Genomic DNA, 27,519 nt, shown 5'->3' with positions numbered 1-27,519 from the left:
GTGTATTTTCAGGGAAAGGCTAAACTGGATGGGTTAGTTTTACAAGTAGTTTTATGTTTAATCTTACAAATGACCAGTAAATCATCTATAGCAGCAGCAAAACTGACCATATGAAGGAGCTGAAATTCAGACAGATATTTATGTTGTGTGGAACCAGCCTCATATTTAAAGGTTGTAATAGTTTTTTTTCTGTGCCATGGAAACATCTTATAATATTGTGCTCTTTCCTCTGTTAGCCATTTCTTGTGGACATCCTGGGGTACCTGCCAATGCAGTTCTTTCAGGAGACAAATTTACATATGGCTCCATAATTCACTATTCTTGCACAGCGGGTCGAAGACTGATAGGAAATTCTACTAGGGAGTGCCAAGAAGATAGCCACTGGAGTGGGACTCTCCCTCACTGTTCAGGTATTTGTACCAACCATCATCTGAATGTCACCTTGTAATTACATGAATAAGGCTATTCTGAAGCAATTTTTAACTGCAGTCAGATATTTGTTTTGTTTCTTTTCCAAGTATATTTTAATTTCACCAATAGCCACTCAGCTGAATTTTAGCCATTTATTGAAATATTCTCATACATTGTCTCATTCTCTTTGTCATTACTTCGTAACTTTAATCCTTAGCTAGATGCTATAATTGTATACTGCAGTATATAGATGCCACAAAACACCATTTAAAACCTGGTAGAGTTCTGCTTAAAAAGGATACATGTATTAAATACTATTTTTATGAACACCGTTTTGTGTAAACAAAGGTTGTCACATAGGAAAATGTTGATTAAAAAACACCACAGCAAAGGTAATAGATGGTAAACTTCATACATTATCTTCCTCTTTTCACTTACAGAAATATTCTTTATTAGTGCTACAGTGTGCAAATACCATAAACCTCTGCAATGTTCTTGGTGCTGGAACAGTTTATTCTCCCCTAGACTAACTATGCAAATTTAGAAGAAGCCATAAAACATTACACACTTTTGTTGAAGTCAAGAGCTCAGACAAGTATTGGCTACTAAGGACATCTAGTGTATTAATAAGTTTTGTAAGGGAAACAAGCCTACACAATTAGGTATATAAGAAAACAAATACCTGCAGGTTTGAGAAGAAAATTTCCTAATGAGAAAATTGCTCCATAATTACACATTATAGATTCTTCTTATAACTTCTCCTAAGCTCTTGGACATGCCCACTGTTGGGCTGATCTGATTCAATGTGGTTCAATTCAGATTTGACCTAATTTAAATATGTGTAAGTTATTTAAATTCTGTACTTTGAAAAAGCCCTAAATAGGTGCTCATTGAAAATGGTCCATTCATACGCTGATTTTGCAATGGTGCTGAGCACAATTTGAAACACTGAGGAAAGGAAGTGAATTTAAAATCACTGATGTTTCTTTTCTGTTCTCTGCTGCTCAAGGAGGAGAGAGTTTACTTAAAGTCTTCTCACACTGCTAGATCTCACTGCCATCATAGTCTCTATGCCTAGATCTGAAAGGAATCTCTGCGGGACAATCATATGGATAGTTTCCACACAGAATTGGCCTTTTCTTGCTTATCTTAAGCCCACATTTATGCCACTTTCACCTTTTTATCCAGTATAAAATGCCAGATCTGAGATTGCACCAAGACTTTAAAATTTTTAAGGTCAGAGCCTTCTAGTACTGTTTCCCAATATTTCTCACCACAGGAGAAATTCTCATGCTGGTGGAAAGGAATTTTCATCACTAATAATTGAGACTCTTCAGTCATTAATATGATAGTATTTTTATAGACTCATAGATTTTTAAAACATTAAAGACCACTGTAGTCATCTCCTGTGATGAGGAAAATATGTCTAGTGTAACTAAAACATCGTAACTGATGCCAAATTTACTTTTCTAAGTTTGAACATGATGTGACACCATCTTGAGAGCAAGGTGATTCCCTAGGAAAATGATAAATCTATCTCTGTTACCTCAATTAAAAAAAAACAAACAAAACCTCCCAAACAAACAGCCAAAAAACCCTAAAAAAGTGTCTCATTCCTCTAAGGCATTTAGAATTATAAAAATAACTACACTTTCCATGTTAGGTATTCAGGAGATTACTCCATTAAAAAAAACAATATGAATAATTTGTATTCATAATGTCAGAGAAAGAATGATTGTGCCCAGGACAACTGAGACAGCTCATTGGTTTTATACATAAGGGATATGAAAAACAGTCCCAATATAACGCTTGAAACCTGTAGTCTACTTCTGCATGGGGTTTATTTTTTTATTATATATTAATATATGATTGCATGCACGATGGTATAAATATGATCTCAGGTTTTGTTGTCACCTGGGACCTGTTGCAATGATGGACACTTGTATCTTATGAGTTAAGCGATAGTTGAGATTTTTTGTTTAAGATGACTCGCACTCATTTTTCAGCAATGGATATGTAGTCTTCTACATTGCTAAATAAAAAAGGGTCTAGACCTTCATAATACTATAACTGCCTTTGTCTATACCCTTTGGCCATAAACTTGCATGGCTCCAGTTTAAACTTTCTCCAAGACAAAACTAGGTAGGCCCAAGAAAAAGAATCTGGTCATTCATCCGGAATAATCCCCTCAGCAAAGGCCCAAAGCAAAGTGAGACATCATCAGGACTTTAGAATCATACATCCTTCTGCCCTGAACAATTCCTGCAGTCTTTGCATTCACAAGCCAGAGTATGTGCCTCATATCTGTTTCATGCTGTAAACATGCCAGTGGTAGCCTGAATCACAGCCCTCATGGTATTTCACACATTTTAAGCAGACAAAAATGTCTGTGAAATAGTAATATCTTGGAGTAAGGGGAAGCATATGGCATCCAGAGGCCACATCTGGATGGCCAGGGCATAGGTCATGGATGCTAGTACTTGATCACTGAGAGCATTATACTCAGAATCGTCCCCAGAATGGTTTTCACCCATCCCAGTTAGCACTCTGTCACACGATGCACAAATACTCTACAAGTTAATGTGTGCTGGAGATCGTTCTCAACAGCCACTTTGGATACAGCCACCCTGTTTTGGAGAGCGAGTTTAACAGTATAAATGTGGACAGAATATACCAGCTGGCTTCAAGACACTCACACTGTTTGCAAGCATGTATTTAGAGAAGGAAATCTAGGTCCAAATGCTATACGACAGGGTGACAAGGGCAATCTATTCTAGAAGAAGCTAATACTAAGCAAAGTGGACACAACCGAAGCCCAGAAGTTAGCCTTGAATTCTGGAACTGTGTCTTGGTTTCCTTTTATGAGGAAGCATGATTGTAATCAAAGTGTCTGTCACAAACTTGCTATTCTGAAAACGGTATGCCACACACATAATCTTATTTTCTGACTTTAGAAAATTTTCATTTCTAAAATAAAAGTTTGAGTCTTCTCAACGTTTTGCTATTGTTTTTTTCTTAGTTCAAGATTTTGTCCTTCATCTGAGCAGTGTGCCTAAGATGAAAAACCTATGTAAGAAGATACAGACTTCAACTTACAGAATTATTTACACATATTTTGAAAAAAAAAAAAAAAAGAAAAAATGTCCAAACCATAGTTTTAATAGAAATTCAGTCTAGACGAGTAAGTTAAAAATGGAGAACAAAGGATAATGTAATGTTGCTATGAACTACAATTTAGACACAGAGGGATTTAGGAGAGATAATATTTTATGTCAAAATTTATAATAAATTGTTGATAGTGAGATCATACTTCCTTGACTATCTTGCGTAGCATTTCCTGTAGCAGCTGCTTTATCTGATAAGGCACTTGACTGGTTCATCAGACCTATGAGGACACGTTTGAGAGGTCTGTTTTGCAGCACCTTCTTTCTCTTCTAAAATTGTAACCAATACTTGCATAGGAATTTAAAGGATAAAGAAAATTATGAGGTGTCCTTTCTGTTCTTGTCAGGCACAGAGGGCCAGGTACCATTTAGTCTTTTCTGTGGATACATGTATTTCAAATACATTTGTTAAGAAACTTGAATATGGTTTTCTTCCCTCTTGCTGTTTTCTAATTTTTGTTATTAGAAGTCATTACTAGCAGAGAAGTTGCACAACAAAATACAAGGTATAGAAAATGTTATTTATGTCAAAAAGACAATGATTTTGTTGAACTGACAAAAAATGACAGAGGTGCTGCCTGTGTTCACAATTATCTTTTATCTTTTATTTCTATCACATTCTATGTTTAGGTCTGTATAGGTCTAAGATAAGAAGTAGGCTAAAAAGACATGTTATTTTCATCTTTGGCTTTGGTTTCACGCCCTTGCACTGGAAGAAAAGTAATTAATTATAACAGAAACAATGCAGTTAGTAGTACGATTTACAAGAGAGTATCTTCACTACCACTACATTTGCGCATAACATCTCTGCAATAATTCTGCTCTGTTGTATTTTACAGGAAATAACCCTGGCTATTGCGATGATCCAGGAGTACCAGCTCATGGGTCTAGACTAGGGGATGAGTTCAAAATAAAAAGTCTGCTACGTTTCTCATGTGAAATGGGTTATCAGCTGAGAGGATCTGCAGAACGAACATGCCTGCTTAATGGTTCCTGGTCAGGTATACAGCCTGTGTGTGAAGGTAGGTATTGATACCGTCAGCATTTACAACACCATTGAATGACATCTACTAATGACATTTTATTCTTTAATTAAAAAGAAATTTTATGCCAGAAATATGCTTTCATATTGCTCTGCAGAAATTTGATGTAAAAGAGTTTGCAAGCAGTTCATGTTTTGCTTGAAAACCTAAATCCCAACTGATAAAGTTTTGGAGTAAATATTTATAAGACAGTGAGAAAATAATTTTAGTTAAACAAATATTGAGCCTGAAAATAGAGAATAGATACCAGAGTTAAATGTAAAATTAAACAAATGCTTCTGATTGAAGATATGAAAATGGAGTGATAAATAAATGCCATCCATCTTCTAACAATACAATATTTTCATCTTCTCTTTCTATGTAATGTCTGTGCATCAAGAACTGAACAGATGATAAAATAATGTATTCTTAACTAAGTATAAATTAATGTATATTTCTCCACATAAGTTAGACTAATTTTTTATAAGCTATACTATTTTTATGCTAGCTCTTTCAGAAGAAATGCAACAGAGAATATTTATGGAAATCACATTTTAGAATAAGATAAAAAATTTAATAAAGAAATTTTACACTTTTATGCACTGTCAGAATTGGAAAGCAGTAATGGAAGACTTTAGATTCAGTTTTAAAATTACTTCTTGTTTTCCAAGAATGTTTGAAATGTTACTTTATCTAATTCATTTGAGTTGGTGGATTCTGTAGTATCTGTTGTCTGCTATACTAAATGATAAAATGGAAGATAGGATGAAATATTTGTAACAAATTTGTTATATTTTTTCACTGAGGGATTTTATCACAGTATCCTCATCTAACAATTGTTCTTTTGCAGTATTCTTCAGCACAGACTAATCTTGTCAGTGTAGATATGACCATAACTGTATGAAAATGGATTGGGACAGGATCAGTATTTTCAACAGAAAATTGAAGTTTTGCAATGTCCTTTCTTCTTCCCTTTCATGAAGACATTAAGTATAGTAGGACAGCAGTACTCAGTGGCAATTAGCAGTGTTTGTAGTGCCACTGTTTGTTTTATCTTTTTTGCTTTAACCTTCTGTTTTCAGGGGAAAAAAAAAAAAAAAACAACAACAAAAAAAAAACCAACCCAAACAAACAAAGAAAAAAGCCCCTTTCTTTCAATTTTTCTCTTCTCCTTCAATTGTTTCCTGTTTAGTATAAGTAAGGATGAGATTAGGAGAACACCTTTTCACCCCTACAAGTTCAAGTTCCAACCCACTGAATTTTTCTCTTCAGTATTTGAAACTTTTGTATATAAAAAGTGAATAAGACTTCATTAAAACAAAGGCATTTAGGTATTATTCCAAACATCAGTAATACTCAGAGTAATTTTTAATTGGAAAATTGTGTTTATTTTAATGAATCCTATAATCTATAACTATTAGATTATAACTATTATGCTGGGGGCCATCAAGCTGGGGATCCTGGTGGACAAGTTAAATACAATCAGCAAAGTGCCCTTGCTGCAAAGAAGGGTAATGGTATCCCAGCCTGCCTTGGGCGGGAAGTAATCCTTCCTCTCTGCTCAGCACTGGTGAGGCAGCACCACAAGTGCTGGGTTCAGTTCTGGGCTCCCCGTACTAGAGAGACATGAACGTACTGGATAGAGTCCAGCAAAGGGCCACTAAGATGATGAAGGGATGAAAGCATCTCTCCTCTGAGGAAAGGCTGAAAGAGCTGGGACTGTCCAGCCTAGGGAAGAGAAGGCTCAGGAGGGATCTTATCAACATATATAAATATCTGAAGGCAGGGTACACAGAAGATGGAGCCAGGCTTTTTTCAGTGGTGCCGACTGACAGGACTAGAGGCAATGGGCACAAACTGAAGCACAACAGGTGCTGTCTGAACATCAGGAAACACTTTTTTACTGTGAGGGTGACTGAGCACTGGCACAGGTTGCCCAGACTGGTGGTGGAGTCTCCATCCTTGGAGACAGTCAAAGGCCATCTGGATATGGTCCTGGGCAACTGGCTCACGGTGGCCCTGCTTGACCAGATGACCTCCAGAGCTCCCTTCCAACCTCAAACATTCTGTGATTCTTTGATTCTGTGCTTCACATAAATAGGAAGATGCAATAAATTGAATTAAGCAAACATGAGGAAATGTAATAAGTAAAATAAGTATTATAAGTATTGTAAGGTTTATTTTATAGTCAACTACTGTAAAATTATAATTTTGTCAAATGTTAAGCATCTGCAGACTTTCTGTCTTCGCATAAATTCCATAAATACATTTAGCCTTAATGAGTGCATCCAAGCTTTCCTGGTGCAGCTCAGTGTTGTACGTTGACCAGGATCTGCACATGGTCTTTAATTTGTTTTATTACTATTATCATAGCATCATACAATGATTTGTGTTGGCAGGGACCTTTAAAGATAATCTAGTTCCAACCCCCCTGCCATGGGCAGGGACACCTTCCACTAGCCCAGGTTGCTCAAAGCCCCATCCAACCTGGCCTTGAACACTTCCAGGGATGGGACAGCCACAACCTCCCTGGGCAACCTGTTCCAGTGCCTTACCACCTGCACAGTAAATAATTTCTTCATTATGTCCAATCTAAATCTACCTGCTTTCAGTTTAAAACAGTTACCATTTGTTCTGTCACTACAGGCCTTGATAAAAAGTCTCCATCTTTCTAATAAGCCCCCTTTAAGTATTGAAAGACTACAATAAGGTCTTTCTGAAGCTTTCTCCAGGCTGACCAACTCCAACTCTCTCAGCCTTTCTTCACAGGGGAGTGTTCCAGCCCTCTGATCGTTGTTGTGGCCCTCCTCTGGATCTCCTATAACTGGTCCATGCCTTTCTTGAGCTGGGAGCCCTGGAGCTGAACGCAGTAGTCCAGATGTGGTGTCCTGAGAGTGGAGTAGAGGGGGAGAATCACTTTTCTTGACTGCTGACCATGCTTCTTTTTATGCAGCTCAGGCTAAGACTGGAATTCCTCCGGTTCTCTAAGGAGGAAGGAGCAGCAGAGACAGACTGCTGTGTAGTGACTGTAGCTCCCCATCCTCTGTCCCCTCTGCACCACTCGTGGGGCAGGTAGAGGAGCCTGAAGTGAAGGAATGAGGTTAACCCTGGGAAAGACGGGAGGAAAGGTGTTGGTTTAATGTTTGTCTTAGTGTCCCTATCCAAATCTATTTTAATTAGCAATGAATTAAAGGAATTGTCCCTGAGTTGAGTCTGTTTTGTCCACAGTGGTAATTGGTAAGCAATTCCCCTGTCTTTATCTCAACCCATGAGCTTTGTTGTCCTTCCTGCTGAGAAGGGGGCAGTGAATGAGCAGCTGGGTGGGCATTTGGCTGTTAGCCAAGGGTAATACACCACAATATTCCGAGCCATTAAGTTCAATCATACTTATATTTTGTCATGTCACTGTAGTAGACTAAATCATTTCACACCTCAAGAGACCACACTTATTTGTGCTGTAGGAAGAGTAGAAAGAGTTTCCAGCTCTTGAAAGTTGTGCAAGAGACAGTTGAAGTATTTCCTCCCAGTCTTACAAACCACTTCATGCTCCATGGAAGACTGACAGAAAGGGTTTGATTTAGATGCACATCTCTTTACCAACTCTTGATGAACCCTGTTGATCTCTTCACCTCCAAGTAGTTTTATTTTATTCCTATGAAGAGGAGTAGTCTCTGTCCAACAGTGGAATGTTATCGTACTTTTGCCAGTGTCCTATTTGCAGGAATGGTCAAATAAAGATGCTTTAGAGGAAATTTGTTGGAAAAATTCAAAACAAACAAACAAACCCTTCTCATGATTGGCTGGTCCAGCAGAAAAAAAAACCACCACTAAACCCTCCCAAAAAGCCAACAGGTAATCAAAATAAACCACTGTCAAATCTCAGATGTACAAAGCTGAAACATAATCATTGCCCTAATGTGTAGCTACAGATGCCAAAAAGATGTGGAGGCCAAAACAGAATGTCTGTTCTTTTCTTGATTCAAAAAAGAAATGGTCAGGAAGATCATAATTTACTATTTATGCATTTTTTACAATTGAAAGAGGGGATAACAGAAGACAGGAAGAGAACAGAAAAATGTGCTAAAAGGCAAAACAGGCACAAGTCTGTCAGAAAGTCCTGAATGAGCTTTCTTCTCTCCAGTGACTGTATTGGGTGGAGTGGAACAAGCAGTGCAAACTATCTGACTCAGCAATTGAAAAAACCAACAAAAAAAAGCAAGTAAAGTGATCATATTAACAAAGAGAAATAAGATATTAAATCAAGAATATCCCTATTAAACATTTTCTTAGTAAAACTTGCTATAGCTTTTTTAAAAGATGGGCTATTGACCTACTTTTTTTTTTCAGTCGGTCACCTATCATGGAAATTTTGATTTTTTTTTTTTAACCTTTTCTTCACAGCTGTATCTTGTGGGAACCCTGGCACCCCAGCCAATGGTATGATAATATACACTGATGGAATATTATTCTCTAGCTCAGTCATTTATGCCTGCTGGGAAGGTTACAAAACTTCAGGGCTAACTACTAGACATTGTACTGCTAATGGGACATGGACTGGCACGGCTCCAGACTGCACAGGTCAGAAATAAACTTTCTTCCTCTAAAGCTTTAAAGTAGTAAGTTATTCATCCTTCCTACTGAAAATTATTATTTTGTTAGATAAAATAACACTTTTTTCCCCATTTATCTGTCTTGTAATACATGAATATTTTATGTATCTAAAGGTACATGCCTTTTTAATACATGCTAGATGTTTCCAGAACTATCTTTTAAGATGGATACATAGGTAACTTTTTTGTATTTGTTTGCCTCATGAATGTCAACATTGAAAATATAACATTATTCCTAAGAACAGGGATTCCTCTAGAGTTTATCAGACTGATAACCATTCTGCCAAGGACCAAGAATCAGGGAGCAGCAAGACTGGGCTGCTCCATCAGGGAAAGCGAGCGGGGAGCAGAAGGGTGCTGCAATGCCAGCAGGGCCAGTGGCCTCACTGACAAGGCCAGACCCACAGTACATCAGTACAGTGATACAAAAAAAAAAAGATGAATTTCATAACTCTACTGGAATTGCATTGAACCATCAACATAGGTATAATGTGACAAAGGTCCCAGTATGAAGGAAGGAAAAGTCCTGTCAAAACTACCACTAATGTAATGGTCTGCAGTAGCAGTAAAGCATACCAGCCTAAGCTAATGTATTTAAGGAACACAATATTTGGCCCACGCTATTGCAATGCCTCAAAAATATGACTTTTTAGCTAAAAATCAGAGATAACATTTTTATTTGTGTGAAATGTATGAATAAAAATTATTCTTGTTTTGCACACCAAAAAAAAGGACATTAGCTGTACATAGTTCAATGTTTCATTACATGTTTATTGGAAAAAAAAAAAAATCCCTTTTTTTCTTTTCCTCACTAGTGATCAGCTGTGGAGATCCAGGTGCATTAGCAAATGGCATTCAGTTTGGAAATGATTTTACCTTTAATAAGACAGTCAGCTATCAGTGCAATCCAGGATACTTGATGGAGCCCGCCAGTTCATCTACCATGCGTTGCATAAAAGACAGCACTTGGAACCAGAGTAAACCAATTTGCAAAGGTGTGCTTCTGAACTACAAATACTGTTCTGATACTATATGTGAAATTCACTAATCATTGTCTTTGTTTACAAAAAATTGTCAAAACGTTCTTTGGGACAATTAACAAGCAAATGCAACTAAAATATTTAGAAAAGTATTTGTGTAAAATTTGTATTTATTTTGCACATATGCTGTGGTATAATATCAGTCAGAATAGTGACATTAATGACTACAGTAGAACCAGATCAGTCTGCAATGAAAATTATTAGAGTGCTCGGTTTAAAATGCTAGGAATGAAGTACCTGTTTTCCTTTTTGGGGCCTTTTGGATTAGATGGCCAAAATTCTGTAAAGGGATCCTGCAAACCAAACTTTCTAGAAAAGATTCACTTGTTGCAGTAATGTAGTCATCACAAATAGCCAAAAAGATCCTTTACAAATAGCTAATTACAAGTGGTAACATAAAGGTCACAATGGGGATGAGGCTGAAAGGCAAATAAGGCAGCCTGGTGAAAACTGTTAGCCCTACTACAGCAGCTCAGGAAGTAAATTTAACAGCCTAGGGTATCTTCTGCTTATAAAAGGCCTAGACTGCCAACTCACCTAGCACCGCTTTAAAGTGATGTCTAAGTCTAGCCTACTAATTAAATTTTGGCATATGTATTCAACCGACTGCATTTTCTGTTGTAAAAATCACTGACTGAGTGATTTTACGGTCATGCTCTTTGTTGAAAGAACTGATGTGTAAATGTAAACATGGCCGTTCCAGATTTCATCGTTTTGGGCACTCTTGCAGAAGCTGGAAAATACCAGAATATTTTTAAAGAGTCTTAGCCACTAATTACCAGTAAAGTCAATATCCATTGTGTGCTGAAAGCCTTAGAAAATGAGCAGGGGAATGAACAAAGTCATATTAAGGGCTTTAAATAGTGCTGCAAAATTAATTTAACATAAAATGCAAATATTTAGAATCATAGAAACATATTTATTGAAATAAATCATATTTCTTAAAAACTTTTACCTAGCTCAGTAGCCTGTTGCCAGCAATGATCACTAGTGAATATGTAGGGAAGAGATTCAGAGCTAGGTAAGCTACATACTCTTCTGGCTTCCAGCAACCTAAAGCTCAGGGACTTCCTAAACCTAGAGGTGGTATTTTTGTATTTAAATTGGTTTTCTGTCTATTACAGGCTGCTTTGTCAACACAGGAATGCTTTGTTGGAATTGAACAGCATGAAATATTTTTTTTTTTAGTTTCAAAAGTATGAGTCGATATTTTGTTGCATTCTCCTAAACCCTATAAAGTCTTGAAATTATAACTTTTCTTTTTGTGACACAGCTATTACCTGTGGCCCCCCTCCACCGGTACTCTATGGGAAAGTGGAAGGATCTGATTATCGCTGGGGTGCCAGCGTGAGTTACAGCTGTGCAGAAGGCTATCAGCTATCTAACACAGCTATTCTCTCCTGTGAGGGTCGAGGAATTTGGCGGGGAGACATCCCACAATGTTTGCGTAAGTTTTCAGGGTACACTTGTGTTGGGCTTCACCAAAGCTACAATCAGTTGTCTCGGGCTACAGTCACTTTCTCACTGTTTAAAAAAAACTCAGCTAGATCAGGTAATATATGGACTACTGCAGGATTCTCCCTTCTCCTTTGAAAAAGCATACCTTGTTATAAAATTGAATGGTTGTGCCCATTTAAGGTCATAGTCTTCTTCCTTTCCCCAAGAGTCACTTCCATCTCTTATTACCTAATTGGACTCATCACCATTTGCCTTACTGAGGATCTTTCTGAATGTTCTGAATTTGACTTGTGGTGAGCATGATTAAAATTTTTGCTTAAACTTTTCCTTTTTTCTTCCCTGTTTCCATTTCCATTAACAGGTGAAAACAAGGATCCTAACACTTAAGCTCATAGCCTTGCTCTCCTTTCTAAATTCTTTTTTCTTTCCTGAAGGCGAGTACATACCCTCATATCTTCTTTGGGTTTGTTTTTTCAGCTGCTTCTAAATCTGTCAACCCATCTCTTTCAGTGCTTGAAATCTTGTCAGGACTCTGACAAACATTTTTGCTTTTACTTAATTAGGGCAAAAATTTCCTGCCTACTCATCTGAGGGTGACTGATGTGAAAACTGGATAAATTTTGAAGCATTACAATATAGCGTTGTCTACTCTAAGATTACTTTGTCATCCAAATCTAATCAGCATTTAAGTGTCTCAATTAAAAGGTCTATTTTTCCAGGTTAAGTTTTATGCTTATAATAACTATAACAGTGACAATTAATTTTAAATTGCTGTCAAGAATTTATCTGAGCTACAATCCTACACAGATAAATGAACATAGCATTTGCACTCATATTCAGTATGCCTGACTTGCGCATAAAACAATGTTGAATGATTCAGTTGAAGCATGTGCAGTTTTCAGTAACATTTTTCTTTCCTTTTTTATGTATCAGCTGTGTTTTGTGGTGATCCTGGTACACCAGCAGAAGGACGCCTCAATGGAAAAAGTTTCACCTACAGATCTGAAGTTAGCTTTCAGTGCAGACCCCCTTTTATTCTGATAGGGTCTTCAAGAAGATTCTGTCAAGCAGACGGTACTTGGAGTGGAATTCAGCCAACATGCATTGGTAATAACTTCCACCACTTACACTGTTTCTACTGGGAATATTCTTGATAAACTATTACACTATCATAAATCTAGCAATTAACTTTCCAAATATAGAAAATGTCTGTGTAATATAAAAAGAACTAGATAAATAAGGTTATATTTTGAGTATAAAAATTTTAGGATAAACACAATCACAAATGAAGCCATTTGTAGATTTACATGATTGCTTGTCTGCTGGAAATGCAGAATGTCAATAAGTGCAAGTGCATAAATTGTTCCATCTATTTTTAGAATCTTTTAGATACGCAGAAGACTTTGGCAGATTAAAGACCAAATTCTGTCACTGGAGAGTTAAAGGCATTCGTCAGAATCAGTCCTGAATCAAAAAGCTTTTTGGACTTTGTGAAAGTGGCTTGTACAGCTCAAAAGGATGAAGTGTGCTGGGTCTGATCTTTTGAAATTCTGATGAACTGCCAAGTACTATCGGTTTCTCGTTGACTGATGTGCAACTGATAGGCTTTTAGCATGATACATTATCACACTAACTGAGAGAAATGCTGGACACCTGTAACTCCCACTGACATCAGAATTTGGTCCAACTTGGGGTGACTTGCTAGAGAAAATGATTTTGGTGTTATAACAGAAAAATCCTCTTTGATATTTCTAAACAAACACATTCAGATATAGACTCTAGCCCATTTATATATTTTGCTGTGGCTTAGGTATTGGCTATGTGGAAGAGCTGGGGTGGGCACTCTGGGAAAAGGTGGCAAACATGATTATTGAAAGCAGCCTGTATTTGTAAATTAAGACGTTAACAGTCAATACAATTCTTTGATAAGAATTCAAAACTCCTTCTGTCCATAGTTTTTATGAACTGGGCAATCCATCTTACATCCGTGTTTTGTAACAGAGGCAAGAAGGTTTACAAAAGTTAAATCTTAGGTCTATTGTGAAAAACCAAACTTGAAAATGCCACAGTGACATTTCTATTTATATTTTATATAGCATAATATAGAAGCATTTGGAAAATACTGCATCAAATGCATAAGCTTTTCTTTTAGATCATAGTTTTTATGTTATCGTAAAAGGAAAATATTAGACCATCTAAAATATTTACAGATACCATTGTTAAGCAATTTGAAAGTTAAGATCAGTGAACAATACCTAGAATTATGCCCAGAAGTACCATAGGATGGCAAATGATGGCAAACTTTTCTATTTCTAGATATTGATAATTTCCTTAAAATACTTTTGAGAATTCTTCCTTTTTGCCCTACTGTTTCTTCAGAAGGGACATACCTTAAAAAGTCAATTCAGCTCCATGTGTCTATTATTAGCAATGGCATGCCAGCTGATGATAATTTGTAAAAAGTGCTTTAGCACTTAGTTCAAGCAGCTCAAGGTCAGGAGTGTGTTTGGTTTTTAGTCTTGCACATTAGGTCAAGATCCACCTAACTTTTGAAGCCTTTGGTAAATATCAGTCCAGTTGAATTGTTACGCTCTACTGATGGTCAGCATTGAAAATGGAAGTTGACCAAGAGTGATATGACATATCACATTATTGTAAGTGATAAGTTCAATTTTCCCTGTACAGAAAACTAGAAGTGGTTACAGATGAAATATAGTCCCAAGTTGCGTTTTTTGTAATGCAGTGTCAGCACAAAAGCAGACTTGGTTGCCAAGAGGGAATCATATAGTACAGAAAGATCCATCAGATCAAGTCCTGTGCTGTCTACCTGGTGGATGTGACTGGGCAACCCCAAAGCACATACACCATCAGAATGTGAAGTGGACATTGCTGAATTAAAAAGAGTTTCAGGCTGCTTTAAATTACACTCATGAAACTGATCATCAGATAATCAGTTATACTTTGTTGGCGTACCCTTTTTGTGAGGGGACTGTCTTTTCATTCGCCAGCAACAACTGAGGTAGTAGTCCATTTGAAACTTTTGTTTTCTGGTGACATAGAAAAAATTTTATCAAAAAATCAAGTATTTTACTTGCTATAAGAAAGCAGGTTGGCTTTGTGTTTGGTTTTGGGTTTTTTTTTTGGGGGGGGGGGGGGTATTTTAGAAATCTAACTTAACCATTAAGCTATTCACTGGGAAAGAAGAGAAGAAAAAGATTTCCCTATAGGTTCCTATATGCATTGTGAGTAGTGGGATATACTATGTGTTCAAAAGGGTTTAAAAGGATAACCTCAGCAAAAATTAATGCAATCCTAACTCTAAAGTCTACACTGCCAAAGATACCTGCAAAAAATACCCTTAAATAGTGGCAATATACTGAAATGAAGTACTGTGATCTATCTTGGAAATTTAATTGGAAATACAAATGTAATATATAGGAATACACACATTTCATTAAAAATTCAATTCTTGTCATCACTAGACATTGATGAAATGACTTAATCTTTGCAAACAGTTTTAGAGTATTCTTTCCATACCATAATAATATCTGTCGTGTTTCACATTTTACATTAGATCCAGCTCACAATACATGTACAGACCCTGGTACTCCGCATTTTGGAATACAAAACAGTTCTAGAGGTTATGAGGTAATTCTTTCTTCTATTTATTACCTTTCTAAAATGAAGATGCATTTAATAATCACAAATATATTAAATTATCTGTAGGCTTAAATGTCTGATGTAAACCTTGGGAAATTTCCACTCCTTTTTAGGAAAAACTCATGCTTCATTCCAAGGTTTCTTTTTAACATACAGCTTAAAGAAAGAACTTCTAACCTTGCAATATATCATGTGTTCAATCCTTTAGGAGACTTCGGTAGGGAGGACTATTTATAAATTGATTACCTAATATGATATGACATGATATAATTACTTTGCTTTATGATCATAATTCTTTCATACATTGATGAATAGTCAGTAAATACCTAACAACCAAAGACCTGTCTAATCCAAAGGCCATGTAGTCCTTGACAAAAAAGTCAGCAAGTAGCTTTACTAAATTAGCAATTCATGTTACATTTTATTCAGTCAGAGAAGATAAAATTATTCTATGTGTTGGATCCAGGTTCTCTGTGATGAATGTCCTTTCTATAATTTCCAAATTCCTTACAGGTTATTAGTTTACCAAGTGACAGTCAGAAAAGTGACCGAGGAAATAGAAGTAGGTACAACAATGACCAATCCACAGTCATTATATAGATTGATTAACCTCATGTGGATAGATTCTTCAGGTATAAATATTTGTGATTGGACTCTAAAATATGTTCTGTTTGGGTTTCGTGCTTATTTCTGAACCTAGGGCAGTGTGCCACATGGTATTACAACCAAGTTAGTAGAGCTGTTTTTCAAAAAAATCCTTTCTGGAAGTTCCTCTGGTTCTTGGTACCCCCCCTCTCCTGCAATGGTGCTGTCTGTCATTGCTGTGGCTCTCAGCTCTTTTCTTCCCCTTCTGCTCCTGCCCGGCTCGCAGATGCCAAGGCACTTCTCCCCTCGCCACGTCTTGTGGCCTCGCCCCTAAGGTCGTTCTTCTTCTAGTAATAGGTGCAGTTGCTTTCTGTCTGTTGTCTCATCTTGACCCTTTACCTGTCCCCATCATCACTTCAAAAACAACTCTAAGCTTTGCACCTAATTTGATCGGGGGGTGGGTGGGTGGGGGGGGGGTTCTCTCCTGCTTTTATATGCCTCATGTGTTATCTTTAATACCAGAATTCTACTGGCCAATTCACTGTTCTAATGTCTGTCAAAGATGAAGGCTAATTTTCTCTTCTCATTCACCTCTAGAGGCAATAGTAGGTCTTCATCTGTTCTGTATTTAGTCTTTCTCAAGTATGTGCTTTCACTCTCAGATCACTATCTGGTACAGCAAGATGTAGACTTCTCTCCAATTACTTGTGAAGTAGATGGTTTTTTTTAGCGTATGTGATTAGTGAAGCTTCCTGTTTGTATGATTTGGCCAAGCTTCTATAAACCAGCTTTGAACAGTCTTTCCTCATTACAGAAAAGTGTGGTGGCAGGCAGCAGACCTTTAAAGGGGTTTTTTGTGCCTTTTGTGCTTCACTGGACTGTGACTGTTACAAATGCCTCCAATGTTTTTCATCCAAGGATTATACAGAGAGTGCACTGCTTTTATTTCTCCTTTTACCTGTAAAATGAGAAAGAAACATAACTCTGTAACTACCTTGAACGTAGACATTATTTTTTTTGCTTGGTCTTTTGGATCAGTGAGGAAAGATTTGCAGCTCATCATTACTTACTGATACCAGAATTGGCAATTTCACAAGAAGCAAGATGACTTAGAGTCAAGACCAGCCACACTCTGTTCTAGTCTATACTACAGACATGCTGTGTGTCCTTGGCAAGATAGAGAGATGAATATGTTTAAAAATAGTTATAAAGAGATAAGTCTACAAAGCCGTATCAGTAAACTGACCTTTAAAAATACCGGTGAATTTCCCAAGCCACTTCAGGAAGAACTGGTGTTGCATTTGCTGAACATCTGTCATGATAATCTGTTTTTATATAACTGAGTATACAGTTAACAGGTAGCCACTTTTGAAGATAACTGCCCATTTTTAATGTCCGTTGAAGTCCTTCTATGACATTTGTAGTGTAGAGCTATCTGCATTTATATAGCTGCAAGCTATTTTATTAATATGCATTGATCACTACTCATTTGCAACTTACTTGCACTTGTCCATGTAATGTTACTTTATTAATAAGTCATATAATTTCAAATAATATTAATTGTTGTGGGGTTTTTTTTTTTTTCATTTCATCTGATCATATTGATTGCCAAGATTTTTTATCCAAAATGAAAGCAATGCTTTACTGGTCAGCCCCGCATCCTTAAATATCTTGGCCTGGAGTTGTATTCTGGTTACTTTTGTCAATACCATCAATAAGTCCATTTTACTAGAACTTTCCACACAATCTCTCTCTCATATGTTATGAAAATTCTTCACCACATGCAATCTTGTATCCAGTTTTCATGCTTTTCTATTCTCAGCAGAAGTCTAAAGATGATTGTCTTCTGAGAAAGGTCATGTCACAGTTGACCATAGGAAGGCTTTCCATAACATCATTCTGCTAGTTGAACATCTCAAGTAAAACGTAGGTAGTTTAGAGTAACAAATGCAGTGTAAGAAATTGTGGCCTGGAGTTTTCTCTAGTGCATTTGTTTGCAGATGGAACAGTTCTTCATAGTTTTCTCTTTTACCTTTTTCCTCTTAAACATTTTTAGTCAAGTGGCACAATGAGAAACCTTTGAAACAGACTTTATGGTCAAGTTCTATTGAAATATATGCAATGATGTACAGGGAAGAGAGACATCTCAGTCATTTAGTTTGCTTCTGTCACACTGACAAACTAATAAGCTGAAATGTATGAGTGGTGTTCTTTTCCGTGTACACAGCCTTGTCAATATTTTTCCACTTACTGCTTTCAAGTAAGGTTGCTAAAGATCAGTTGTTCAAACTTTTCATCACATTAAAAAAAAAGTTTAACTCTAGACACTGTAAAAAGAGGACATTTTTATTTTTGAAAAAAATCTCTCTAGGAGCTTATCACTGTCTTGATATCTGACTACATGTGATGGATACCGCTTTTATCTAATATTCTGTTTTGATTCTTAGGTTGGGAGCACAGTCTTTTTCAGATGCAGAAAAGGTTATCATATTCAAGGATCTACCACCCGCTCTTGTCTTGCCAACTTAACTTGGAGTGGCATACAGTCTGAATGCATTCGTAAGTCAGGTTTCTTATCTAATGAGTTAGAATATTGTGCAATTTTAAAAGAGTTACAAAAAGTGATGCATGTGGAAATTCATAGTAAATGTTATGCTGCAAGAAAGTAAGCTTTATTTAAAACAGTATTTTTAAATGTTTTTTTTGTTTCCTATTCTAAGACCAAAGATGTATTTGGGATATTAATTTGAAGTAAGATTTTCAGATTTTTTTTTCGTGAAGTTCACAATAATCCTATCAGTTTTACTCAGAAAAATCCGTCCTCATTAAACCACTGCATTAGCTGCGTTAAATTAATCTAGGTTTTTTGTGTGTGTTGGATTAATAGAGAACAGAAAGTGGCCTGAAATGTGCATGGGGCTATTTTGTTGGCTAGTATTTTGTGAATCATAAACTAGAACTCAGCAAAATTCAGCTTTTCTGGGCTATGCAAATGATTATTGTATTTATAGCTCTGTATGGATTAGAGGGCATCAAATAACTATTGTATTAAAATACAGTGATCTAAGCTAAAAATAATTCATTAGCATGACCTTAGATTCTTATCCTATTTCAAATTGTCTTTGGGTTGTTACAAATCAACACCATGGAGCACAGAGAAAGAAGCATACTGAGCAACCATACCTGTTCTAATCAATGTACTATGACAAAACCTTCCTATGCAGCCTTTATTTCAACTGAAATTTATAATTAATTTATTTAGCACAATAACCACTCTGTAATTTTCAAAACATTGAGTAGAAGCAATGCTTGAAGCTGTGACAGCGCAATAATTCACAGGACCAATCGTTGCACCACGTACAATGGCATGTGCTTCCCTTCATTTTAACTCTTTTCTGTTTGCTATCGTGATTTAATTTTGGTTTATTGTTTAAAAATATGTGGTAGTATCATTTTCATCTTCCCACAATAATAAAACTATACACCCAGAGTGTTACTTTTACAAGTAATATCTACTTGATGTTTCTGAAACGTGTACAAAGTTTACATAATGAAAGGGAATAAGTTGGCATGCATTTATTTCAAATTACATACTCTAATCCTATGGAAACTGTTTACCACCACTTATTCTAACTGTAAAAAACCCTTTGCAGCTCATGCTTGCAGGCAGCCAGAGACACCGGCACATGTAGATGTGAAAGCAATAGATCTTCCTACTTTAGGGTATACTTTGGTGTATACCTGTCAGCCAGGATTTTTTCTTGCTGGTGGATCAGAGCATCGGACATGTAAACCAGATATGAAGTGGACAGGAAAATCACCTATTTGTAAAAGTAAGTCATTACTCAAGTGATATGTTGGGCCCTACTTGGTTGGATTTCATTTTCCCTGACGTTTTTATTTTATATAGTAGGATTTTTCCGCTTACTATTTAAAGATGCATGTGACACAACAGCTTTTACTTTATGAAAGAAAGAGTAAAGAAATCACAGTGACCATAGCATCTAGAACTCATGGAGGAAAACGTGGGGATATGTGTGTGAAAATGCACAGGCACACATATGTAAGTTTACCCCTAACAACAGCAAACAAAACCTAAACAATATCAGTATTACATTTAACTGTATTTATCTTTATATCACAGTTTTAAAGAGTATTTCAATGTATTCAGTGTTTAACGTATGATTTTCTATTAGGAACAAAAAAAGTTATTTCATAGCTTGGCTTTTAGATTAATTCAGGTATGCTTTTTGTCTAAGAAAATCTTCTAAAATAAAAATGAACAATAAAATAAAAAAATAAATACATCTTTGTACCAGATTCCACTTTTATTTATATCCATGTAAATTTCATATAGTTTTGCTAGAGTAACTCTAAGTATATAGTTCTGAGGACTAATTTTGCTCTTCACATGCAAATAAACATGGCTATAAATTCCTGAGTCAGAAAAATAAAAGAAAATTATATTTAGAGTACAAATAAAGGAAAAATAGTCAGATGCCATGGGAAAGATATTTGCAACATGATTTTTAATTCTAATATGTCAAAAATGCTAAATAGATTTGATGTTTGAACAATATTTGATTTTTCATTAATTTATAGGTAGATTTCTTTGTTTCAACATTGTCAAGACATAGGTTCTACACATAAACGTTTATCTTCTTATTCTAGTTCCTTAAAGGGTGATTTTTCACGGGTACTATATAATTAATAATTTGAGATAAATGATCTTGTATGTTTTTGCTGATTTTCTTTTAAAAAAAAAAATCAAAGTAAAATACAGAAAAGTTTTCTATAAGCAAGAATTTTTTCTTTTATTGGCTTCCAGTCTCTATGTATAATTCTCCTTGAGTGCCTCACACTTTTTGTGCTTTCTTAGCACTTGACCAGTCTAATCAGTGAATTTCTGGTCCTAAAGGAAAAAAAAAACCCATGCAAGACAAAATCTTCCTGCAGGACACTAGGCTTTTTAAAGTGGGTAATAATATGAGGCCAGGGTCAATGGACATAACTCTACTGAGTGTACCAGAAACACAGCGAATGGCACCGGTTGCAATCCTTTCCCATGATATCTGATCCTGTCTTCTTAATCCAGCTATCTGGCTTTTACTGGTTTGTGTCATAGACGTATCAATCTTTATTAACACAATTTTTACTATATTTAATATACTATTATTCATAATTAGATACAGTATTTGTCCCCTCTATAAGGCTCTCTTTTATAGCACTGGGACTGATATAAAAATTTGAGGCCTAAATGTATGAAATACTTGGCTAACCAGACAACTTTCCACAGTAAAAATGTTGTTTACCTAAATTATTTTATTATTTTCTGAAAGTTTTGTGTAAGTGTATAGGTTTGAACATGTAAAGTATTCAAGACCAGTTATTTCTGTTTTAAATATGGCTCTATTGGATAAGAGATGATTGCATCCCTCAGGCATTGTTTTAACATTCTATTTAAAAAAAAAAAAAAACACAAACCAAATATGTTCATGAAAATGATAATTTGTCTTTTTACTTGTAGGTAAAGGAGTGAGAGAAGTTAATGAAACAATAACTAAAACTCCAGGTTTGTATACAAGAAGAGTTTTAGATCTAAATAAATTAAATTGATTTACACCCTAGTTTGTTATGGATAATAAAAATATTTCCAATATTTAACTTAAGTATTCATTACTCATTTCAAAGGAATATAAATGTTGAGGTCTTTCATAATAACAGCTGCCATGTAAAACCTATTCTATGAAATTCTTTCCCAGACAACTTTTTTTAATTTCTAAAGTACCAATTTTCTGCGTTGCACAAAACCCCCTGTCAAGCCAAAAAGATAAAGCATATATAGACACAACTCAGATTTGATATAGTTTTATATCAGAGAGATTGCTATAACAGAGAGCCTTATAATGAGTGTAGACTATAATAGCAGAGAATGGGTTCAGTCAAAGTTCTGCCCTTTACATCGCAAGTGTTGTAAGAAACCACAAAAAAAACCCACAAAAATCAGTTCTGGACATTTTGATGGCCTTCATTTCATGGAAACTCTCAAGGTACTCTAAGATAGGGTTTCCTAATCTGTGTGGACCACCAGCAGCGGGCAAACATTACTGCCACTTTTCTATGCCTCCTGATGAACATGAGTGCAGTTAACCTTTTCCTCCTGCCAGTGACAAAATAGACAAATACATCTGAAAAATCCTTGATGTGGATCTTTTTAGGTTTAATCATTTTCAGACAATGAAAGGCCTGATTTTTTTTTTACTGACTTACTTAACAATTAGCAGAGTTTGCACCAAATAAATGAGCTTGCAACTCTACATTCTGAATTTTAGCAAGCTGCAGGGAAAATAAGATTAATGGTTCACACTCATGGCAGTTCACAGAAGGACTCTGTAGAGTAGATGGGATAAAAAGGTATTTCTGCTAATAATTAACCTTCCTGGTGAGTTTATTAGTGAGAGTGTCAGGTGAAACCATAAATGAGTTCTCAAATGCTTTACTTCTACAGGCTCACAATAAAGCAGGATAAAATGTGCATTCATTATAATTAATATACAGTCTTAATTTATTGGAGGATTCACCTCACTGAACACCTAAGGTATGCATTAATCTGCTACCACAGAGGTTTTGAAGTTTCAATGCCAAATTAAAATATAGACCAAGTTTCTAAATATATTCACTATGCAGAGCATCAGTATCAATTCACACCATATCATGTGCATTATAACTAGTTTTGATAAGTAAGTACTATTTGAAAGGCATTTTTAAAAAATGAAATGTTATGATTGAAAATGCCAATAACAGTAAGCAGAGAACTGAAACGGTGTAAAAAATGACAGTAATTAACAAGGAAAACTTTTAAGCTGTTTTTAAAAACCAAGTCTGCACGATTATTATGTCTTTTAAAATTGTGAAACCTCTTTAGTATAGAACACTACGTATATTGGAGCATTTTCTGTAATTTGTTATCTTGGCTTTTGGTAGAATTCCATTTGCTGCTATCTGTATTTTAAATGGAATGAAGCTAATACTGCTAAACTAGAGGTTTTGTAGCAGAATAGGTTCATGGTCTGATTTCCCACCTTTGGATATCTGAATACATATTATGCTTATTATTGTTTATTAAATTGCTATTTTTTTGCCAGAGTTAATGTTTTCATAAGCAATAATAAATATCATTTTTACAGCACTGTAAATTGTGATTGAGTATAAGTTGCAACTAAAGAATTCTCACAATACCCATGTGAAGTTTAAGAACTACAATACTCTCTTTGGTTCCCATGGCTCTCACTGCTTTGTAAAGTCTTTGCAAAAGTAGTTAGGAAGCTGTTTTAATGAGTAGCCATGGAGTTCCCTATTTGTCACATTCTGAGGAGAAACCGCAGTTGGTGCAGTATTAGTATAATAATACCCAGTTCATTTTTCTTGTTCTGCATTTGCCCACAGTGGGTGGGAAGGGCAGGAACATTGCAAGGATTTGGCAGAATTGGGTCAGAGCCGCTCCGATTCCTCAGCAGCAACCGTGGGACTGCAGCACTTGCATTTTAACCTTTTACAAAAACATGGCCGGGGAAGCAGAAAGATATTTTCTTCCCCTACTGATTCCGTCCATCTGCAGCAAGTGCAAATTCTGTAAATACTGAGTCAATGGTACTATTTCACAAAGATTAACAGCTATTACTGACAGTTAGAGTGGTTAGAGAAACTAGATACTGAAGATGTTGAATGTGACAAAAGAAGTATGGTGTCTGCTCCTTTATAAAAGTCTTACATAGTACCTGTCAGGTTCATACCAGTCATACTAGATGTTCACCTTCATGAGAATAACTTCAGACACACAATTTTAATTAAAAGCAAAGACAACTAAAAATAACTTTATTTTTAAAATGCCAGGTTTCAAATTTACTGTATGTGACTACTGTAGCAAAGCAATGAGAACTATGTAGGAAAAAGAGTCTGAAAGACATTTTACAGAATTCATATATTTGCAGAAAATATATGAATTCTAAGGACTATGAGATATGAATTGAAATTTAATGCTTCAGATTTTTAGTATTAAGTTGAGGTTACCTTGTGTAAAGCCCCAGTCCTGCACTGAGTTTTGCTTTGAAAATGGAGCACTTAAGATTATTTGAAGCTGTTGTACTCAAAACCATAGAGTGGGTCTCCACTCACTTGGAATCCAGTGATTGCACAGACAACATACTAATGATGTTTTCCAATCATGTCACATTGAGCTTGAACATTTGCTTGTGGCTTTTGCACAATTTGAAGGCAAAAGGCACTGAAGAAGTTATTACCGTTTCTCCATATGAAATGCGTACTATGAAGTGTGATAATGATTAAGAGACAGTCAACAGCTAATCAGTCATCAGATTTTCAGATGTACTGCCTGTCAGTATGTTTTGTTGGAAATATATGGTATTATTGACCTGGATTCCTTTTGATTAATTTTTGCAATCAGTAATTAGGTGGAGGAGGAAATACCCATGGAATTTATTCAAAATGGATACACAGGATACCTACACTGATAAATTTCCTTCAATATAGACAACTGCCTTTACAGGTGCTCAGAGTTTGACAAAATGTAAAAAATCAATAATTTATTTTAAGAGTTTAGTTAGAAGAGTGTGAAACACTTCTAATATTAGTCTTTAGCTATTTAGCATGTATCATTTGTAGTGGTCATGGATAGTGAGGGTGAATTGTAATAGTTGCTAGGGCTGTCATTTTGTCAAGACATCATGTGATTGATTAAACAATTCTTTTTACTAAGTTTTATTTTGATTCTTAAAGCTTTACTTCTCAAATTGTAATGCTAGAAAAAGCTCTGAACTAAGTGGAAAAATGTCTATTTTCACTTGTCAGAAGCTGCCAGGAAACGCTAGTTGCTGCCTGGCCAGGAGGAGGGTTGGTCTCTTTTGGCCAACTTAACAGTTTGTTGAACTTAACTGTCATGGTTGAAGGAAGTCTTCCCCAAATTTCATAACAGCAAAGTATATGGGAGAAATACAGCAATGCGTAGGGCAGAAATGAATGAATTTTTTTCTCTTCTGTGTTTACTTTTTAATTGATGTTAATATTGCAGATACTGCTGAATGAGAGACTTTTTCTACTCTGTCATAGATTTAGCCAAATATTTAAAATGTAACATTTAGTGACCTGTAAATAATTTATTTTTTATATATAGAGGAAAAATACCAATAACATCAAATAAATTACCCAAATACATATATTTCTTCTTATAATTCATGCTTCATTTTATAGGTTTTTTTACTTCAGATTATTCAAATTACAGTTTCTGAGAAAGAGACCTTTATTTTAAACCAAAAAAGTTCCCTGCTCTGACAACATCACTGTTCACAGGTGCAGTAATATTGTATGGAGAAAAGATGTGGCATCTAAAAATGACTGATAAAAAACTTGTGCTAAACTGTATCTGGAATTCAGTGAATTCAGTTGAATATTCAAGTGATATTTGGTTGAAAATCACACACAGTGCTGCTTTAATAGATTCATGAAACAAAGGGGATGGCGTAAGACAGTATCTCCTTCCAGGAATCCCTGACTTCAGAATATTATTCTCCTTTTTTTCATCATACCTTAAAGCTACAGGGCTTTAGGGGAAGAGACCATTATTTTTCAGTCTTGAGGGCATTCACTGGAGCACACAAGCTATGAAGTGTGAGGTTATTTAAGAACATATATTGTAATGGAGAGGTGTAGTATATTATAGGCAATTGTGTGGAAAGGTCATTAGATATGTTGTCTTTACTGTTGTAATATTTTTACTATAATACCTCCTTAGAACAGTAGATTGATGCTGTAACAGAAAAAACGAAGAATGTAAGTATGGCTAGAAAGATTGCTACTTTGTTGTAGTTTACTCCTTTCTTTGTTTCTTTTTTGCCTGCTTTTATTTAGTTCCTTCAGATGTGTTTTTTATAAATTCACTGTGGAAAGGGTTTTACGAATATTTAGGAAAAAGACAGCCTGCTACTCTGACTGTTGATTGGTTCAATACTACAAGCAGCAAAGTGAATGCCACATTCATTGAGGCATCCAACATACAACTCAAACTATCAGGTAGGTTCAGAATTTGGTGTTAAAAAACTGTTCTTTTAATTTTTTTCATCTGTTCAGTTTTGTTGTATTTTCTGCCAAATACAAAATGAAACAAAAACTTTATGTTTTCACTAAAAATCTTTTTCTGCTTATCTTGCAAAAGGAAAAGTCCTAATGTAATAGTCTGCACAGATTTCGGTCAATTTATATGCGGTCACCCATCTATTTTCCCCCTTACATTTCAAAGAAGTACTGAGGTAGGGTTTTTTCATCTCAGGTTGATGGATGGTATTGATATGTTGAACTCACAGGTAATATTGAAGTGGCAGACGAAGTGTATATAGGCATTTTAAGAACTGTACCATTGAAAAGCTCCATTATTCAATAGTGATTAATATCTGCTTTAAAACAATATGGTCTTGATAATGGCATAACATAAAATAGGCACAGATAATTAAATAACTTAGTAAATTATGCATACCTTTTAATCAACATCATACATTCCTTTCTGCAAATCTGACTGAAGTTCTGATTTAGCCTCTGATCACAGTTATATTTGAAAATAGCATTACCAGCTCTCAGTACCTTTTAAGGTCAAGAGTTCAGAGAGAATTTCAGTAGTTGGCTGCCAAATAGCAAATTTTCCTTCACTTCACTATCGATATTTACTATAGCAATATACTGTTGTGATGTGAGTAAAAACCATTTTTTCCCAGTTCAAGGAGATTTCAGGCAACGAATTCTGTCTGTATTCAGAATTATTGAAATACTGTATGAAAAGACAAATATTCTTGCCCACTTATGAATGAAATTAAACAGTACAAAACCATCTTTGCATTCTGTTATCAAATATGATGTGGGCAAAAGATCATTAAAATAAGAACCTGCTATTACAGCACTTTAAATCTTGTTATTTCCAGGTTATAAAATTCTGTTATTACAGAATGTTTTCTACAAAAATCTTTTGGTTCTAAAGCAAAGTACTTAGCTTTGAAAGGATATTTGAACAAACTGGTTGAAGAATTGTTTAAAAGGCATGTGTTACCTCTTTAATGTTAATAGGTGTTTACAAGAAAGAAGAAGCCCATTTGCTCTTGAAAGTTTTTCAGATTAAAGGACCTAGTGACATTTTTGTAAGCAAGTTTGAAAACGACAACTGGGCTCTAGACGGTTATGTAAGTAACCAGACTGCAATGGATAAAGCGTGCTGAGTTTAAATTTTGAAGTACTTTGTGATTTCCTATATAACTCTATCCAACTTTTTATATTACAAGTATGGAATACAGCACTCTAGATGTCAGTGTAGAGAACACATTATTTTTCTTTTCAAAAATATGTATACAAATTTCCATCTGCCACAATCCCATTAGAATTTTTGGTTTACTAAGGGGAAAGTGGAGTGAATCAGCATATTTTGCCATGTTTTTACCTTGTTTTCTTAGATGAGAGTGGGAATTTTACCTTTAGAAATATTGTCCTTTTTTGGTTTGGTAAATAGTTCACT

At 35.5% G+C, this 27,519-nt stretch overlaps 1 protein-coding gene across 1 annotated transcript in view; it reads left to right on the top strand.

The window, feature by feature from the left end:
• CSMD1 (CUB and Sushi multiple domains 1) overlaps positions 1-27,519 on the top strand; it is a 1,239,551-nt gene that overhangs the window by 1,197,451 nt on the left and 14,581 nt on the right. The window contains exons 56-67 of the mRNA XM_030037616.2: positions 237-410; positions 4,415-4,597; positions 8,999-9,175; positions 10,023-10,202; positions 11,521-11,694; positions 12,639-12,812; positions 15,280-15,353; positions 18,398-18,509; positions 19,604-19,783; positions 21,478-21,522; positions 25,875-26,036; positions 27,078-27,190. Coding sequence (XP_029893476.1) covers positions 237-410; positions 4,415-4,597; positions 8,999-9,175; positions 10,023-10,202; positions 11,521-11,694; positions 12,639-12,812; positions 15,280-15,353; positions 18,398-18,509; positions 19,604-19,783; positions 21,478-21,522; positions 25,875-26,036; positions 27,078-27,190 — 1,748 coding nt within the window. The remainder of the gene's footprint in view (positions 1-236; positions 411-4,414; positions 4,598-8,998; positions 9,176-10,022; positions 10,203-11,520; positions 11,695-12,638; positions 12,813-15,279; positions 15,354-18,397; positions 18,510-19,603; positions 19,784-21,477; positions 21,523-25,874; positions 26,037-27,077; positions 27,191-27,519) is intronic.

Source organism: Aquila chrysaetos, chromosome 15, assembly GCF_900496995.4.
Source record: "Aquila chrysaetos chrysaetos chromosome 15, bAquChr1.4, whole genome shotgun sequence".
Classification (NCBI taxonomy): domain Eukaryota; kingdom Metazoa; phylum Chordata; class Aves; order Accipitriformes; family Accipitridae; genus Aquila; species Aquila chrysaetos.
Note: the sequence above shows the minus strand (reverse complement) of the source record. Positions and strands in the feature narration are given on the sequence as shown.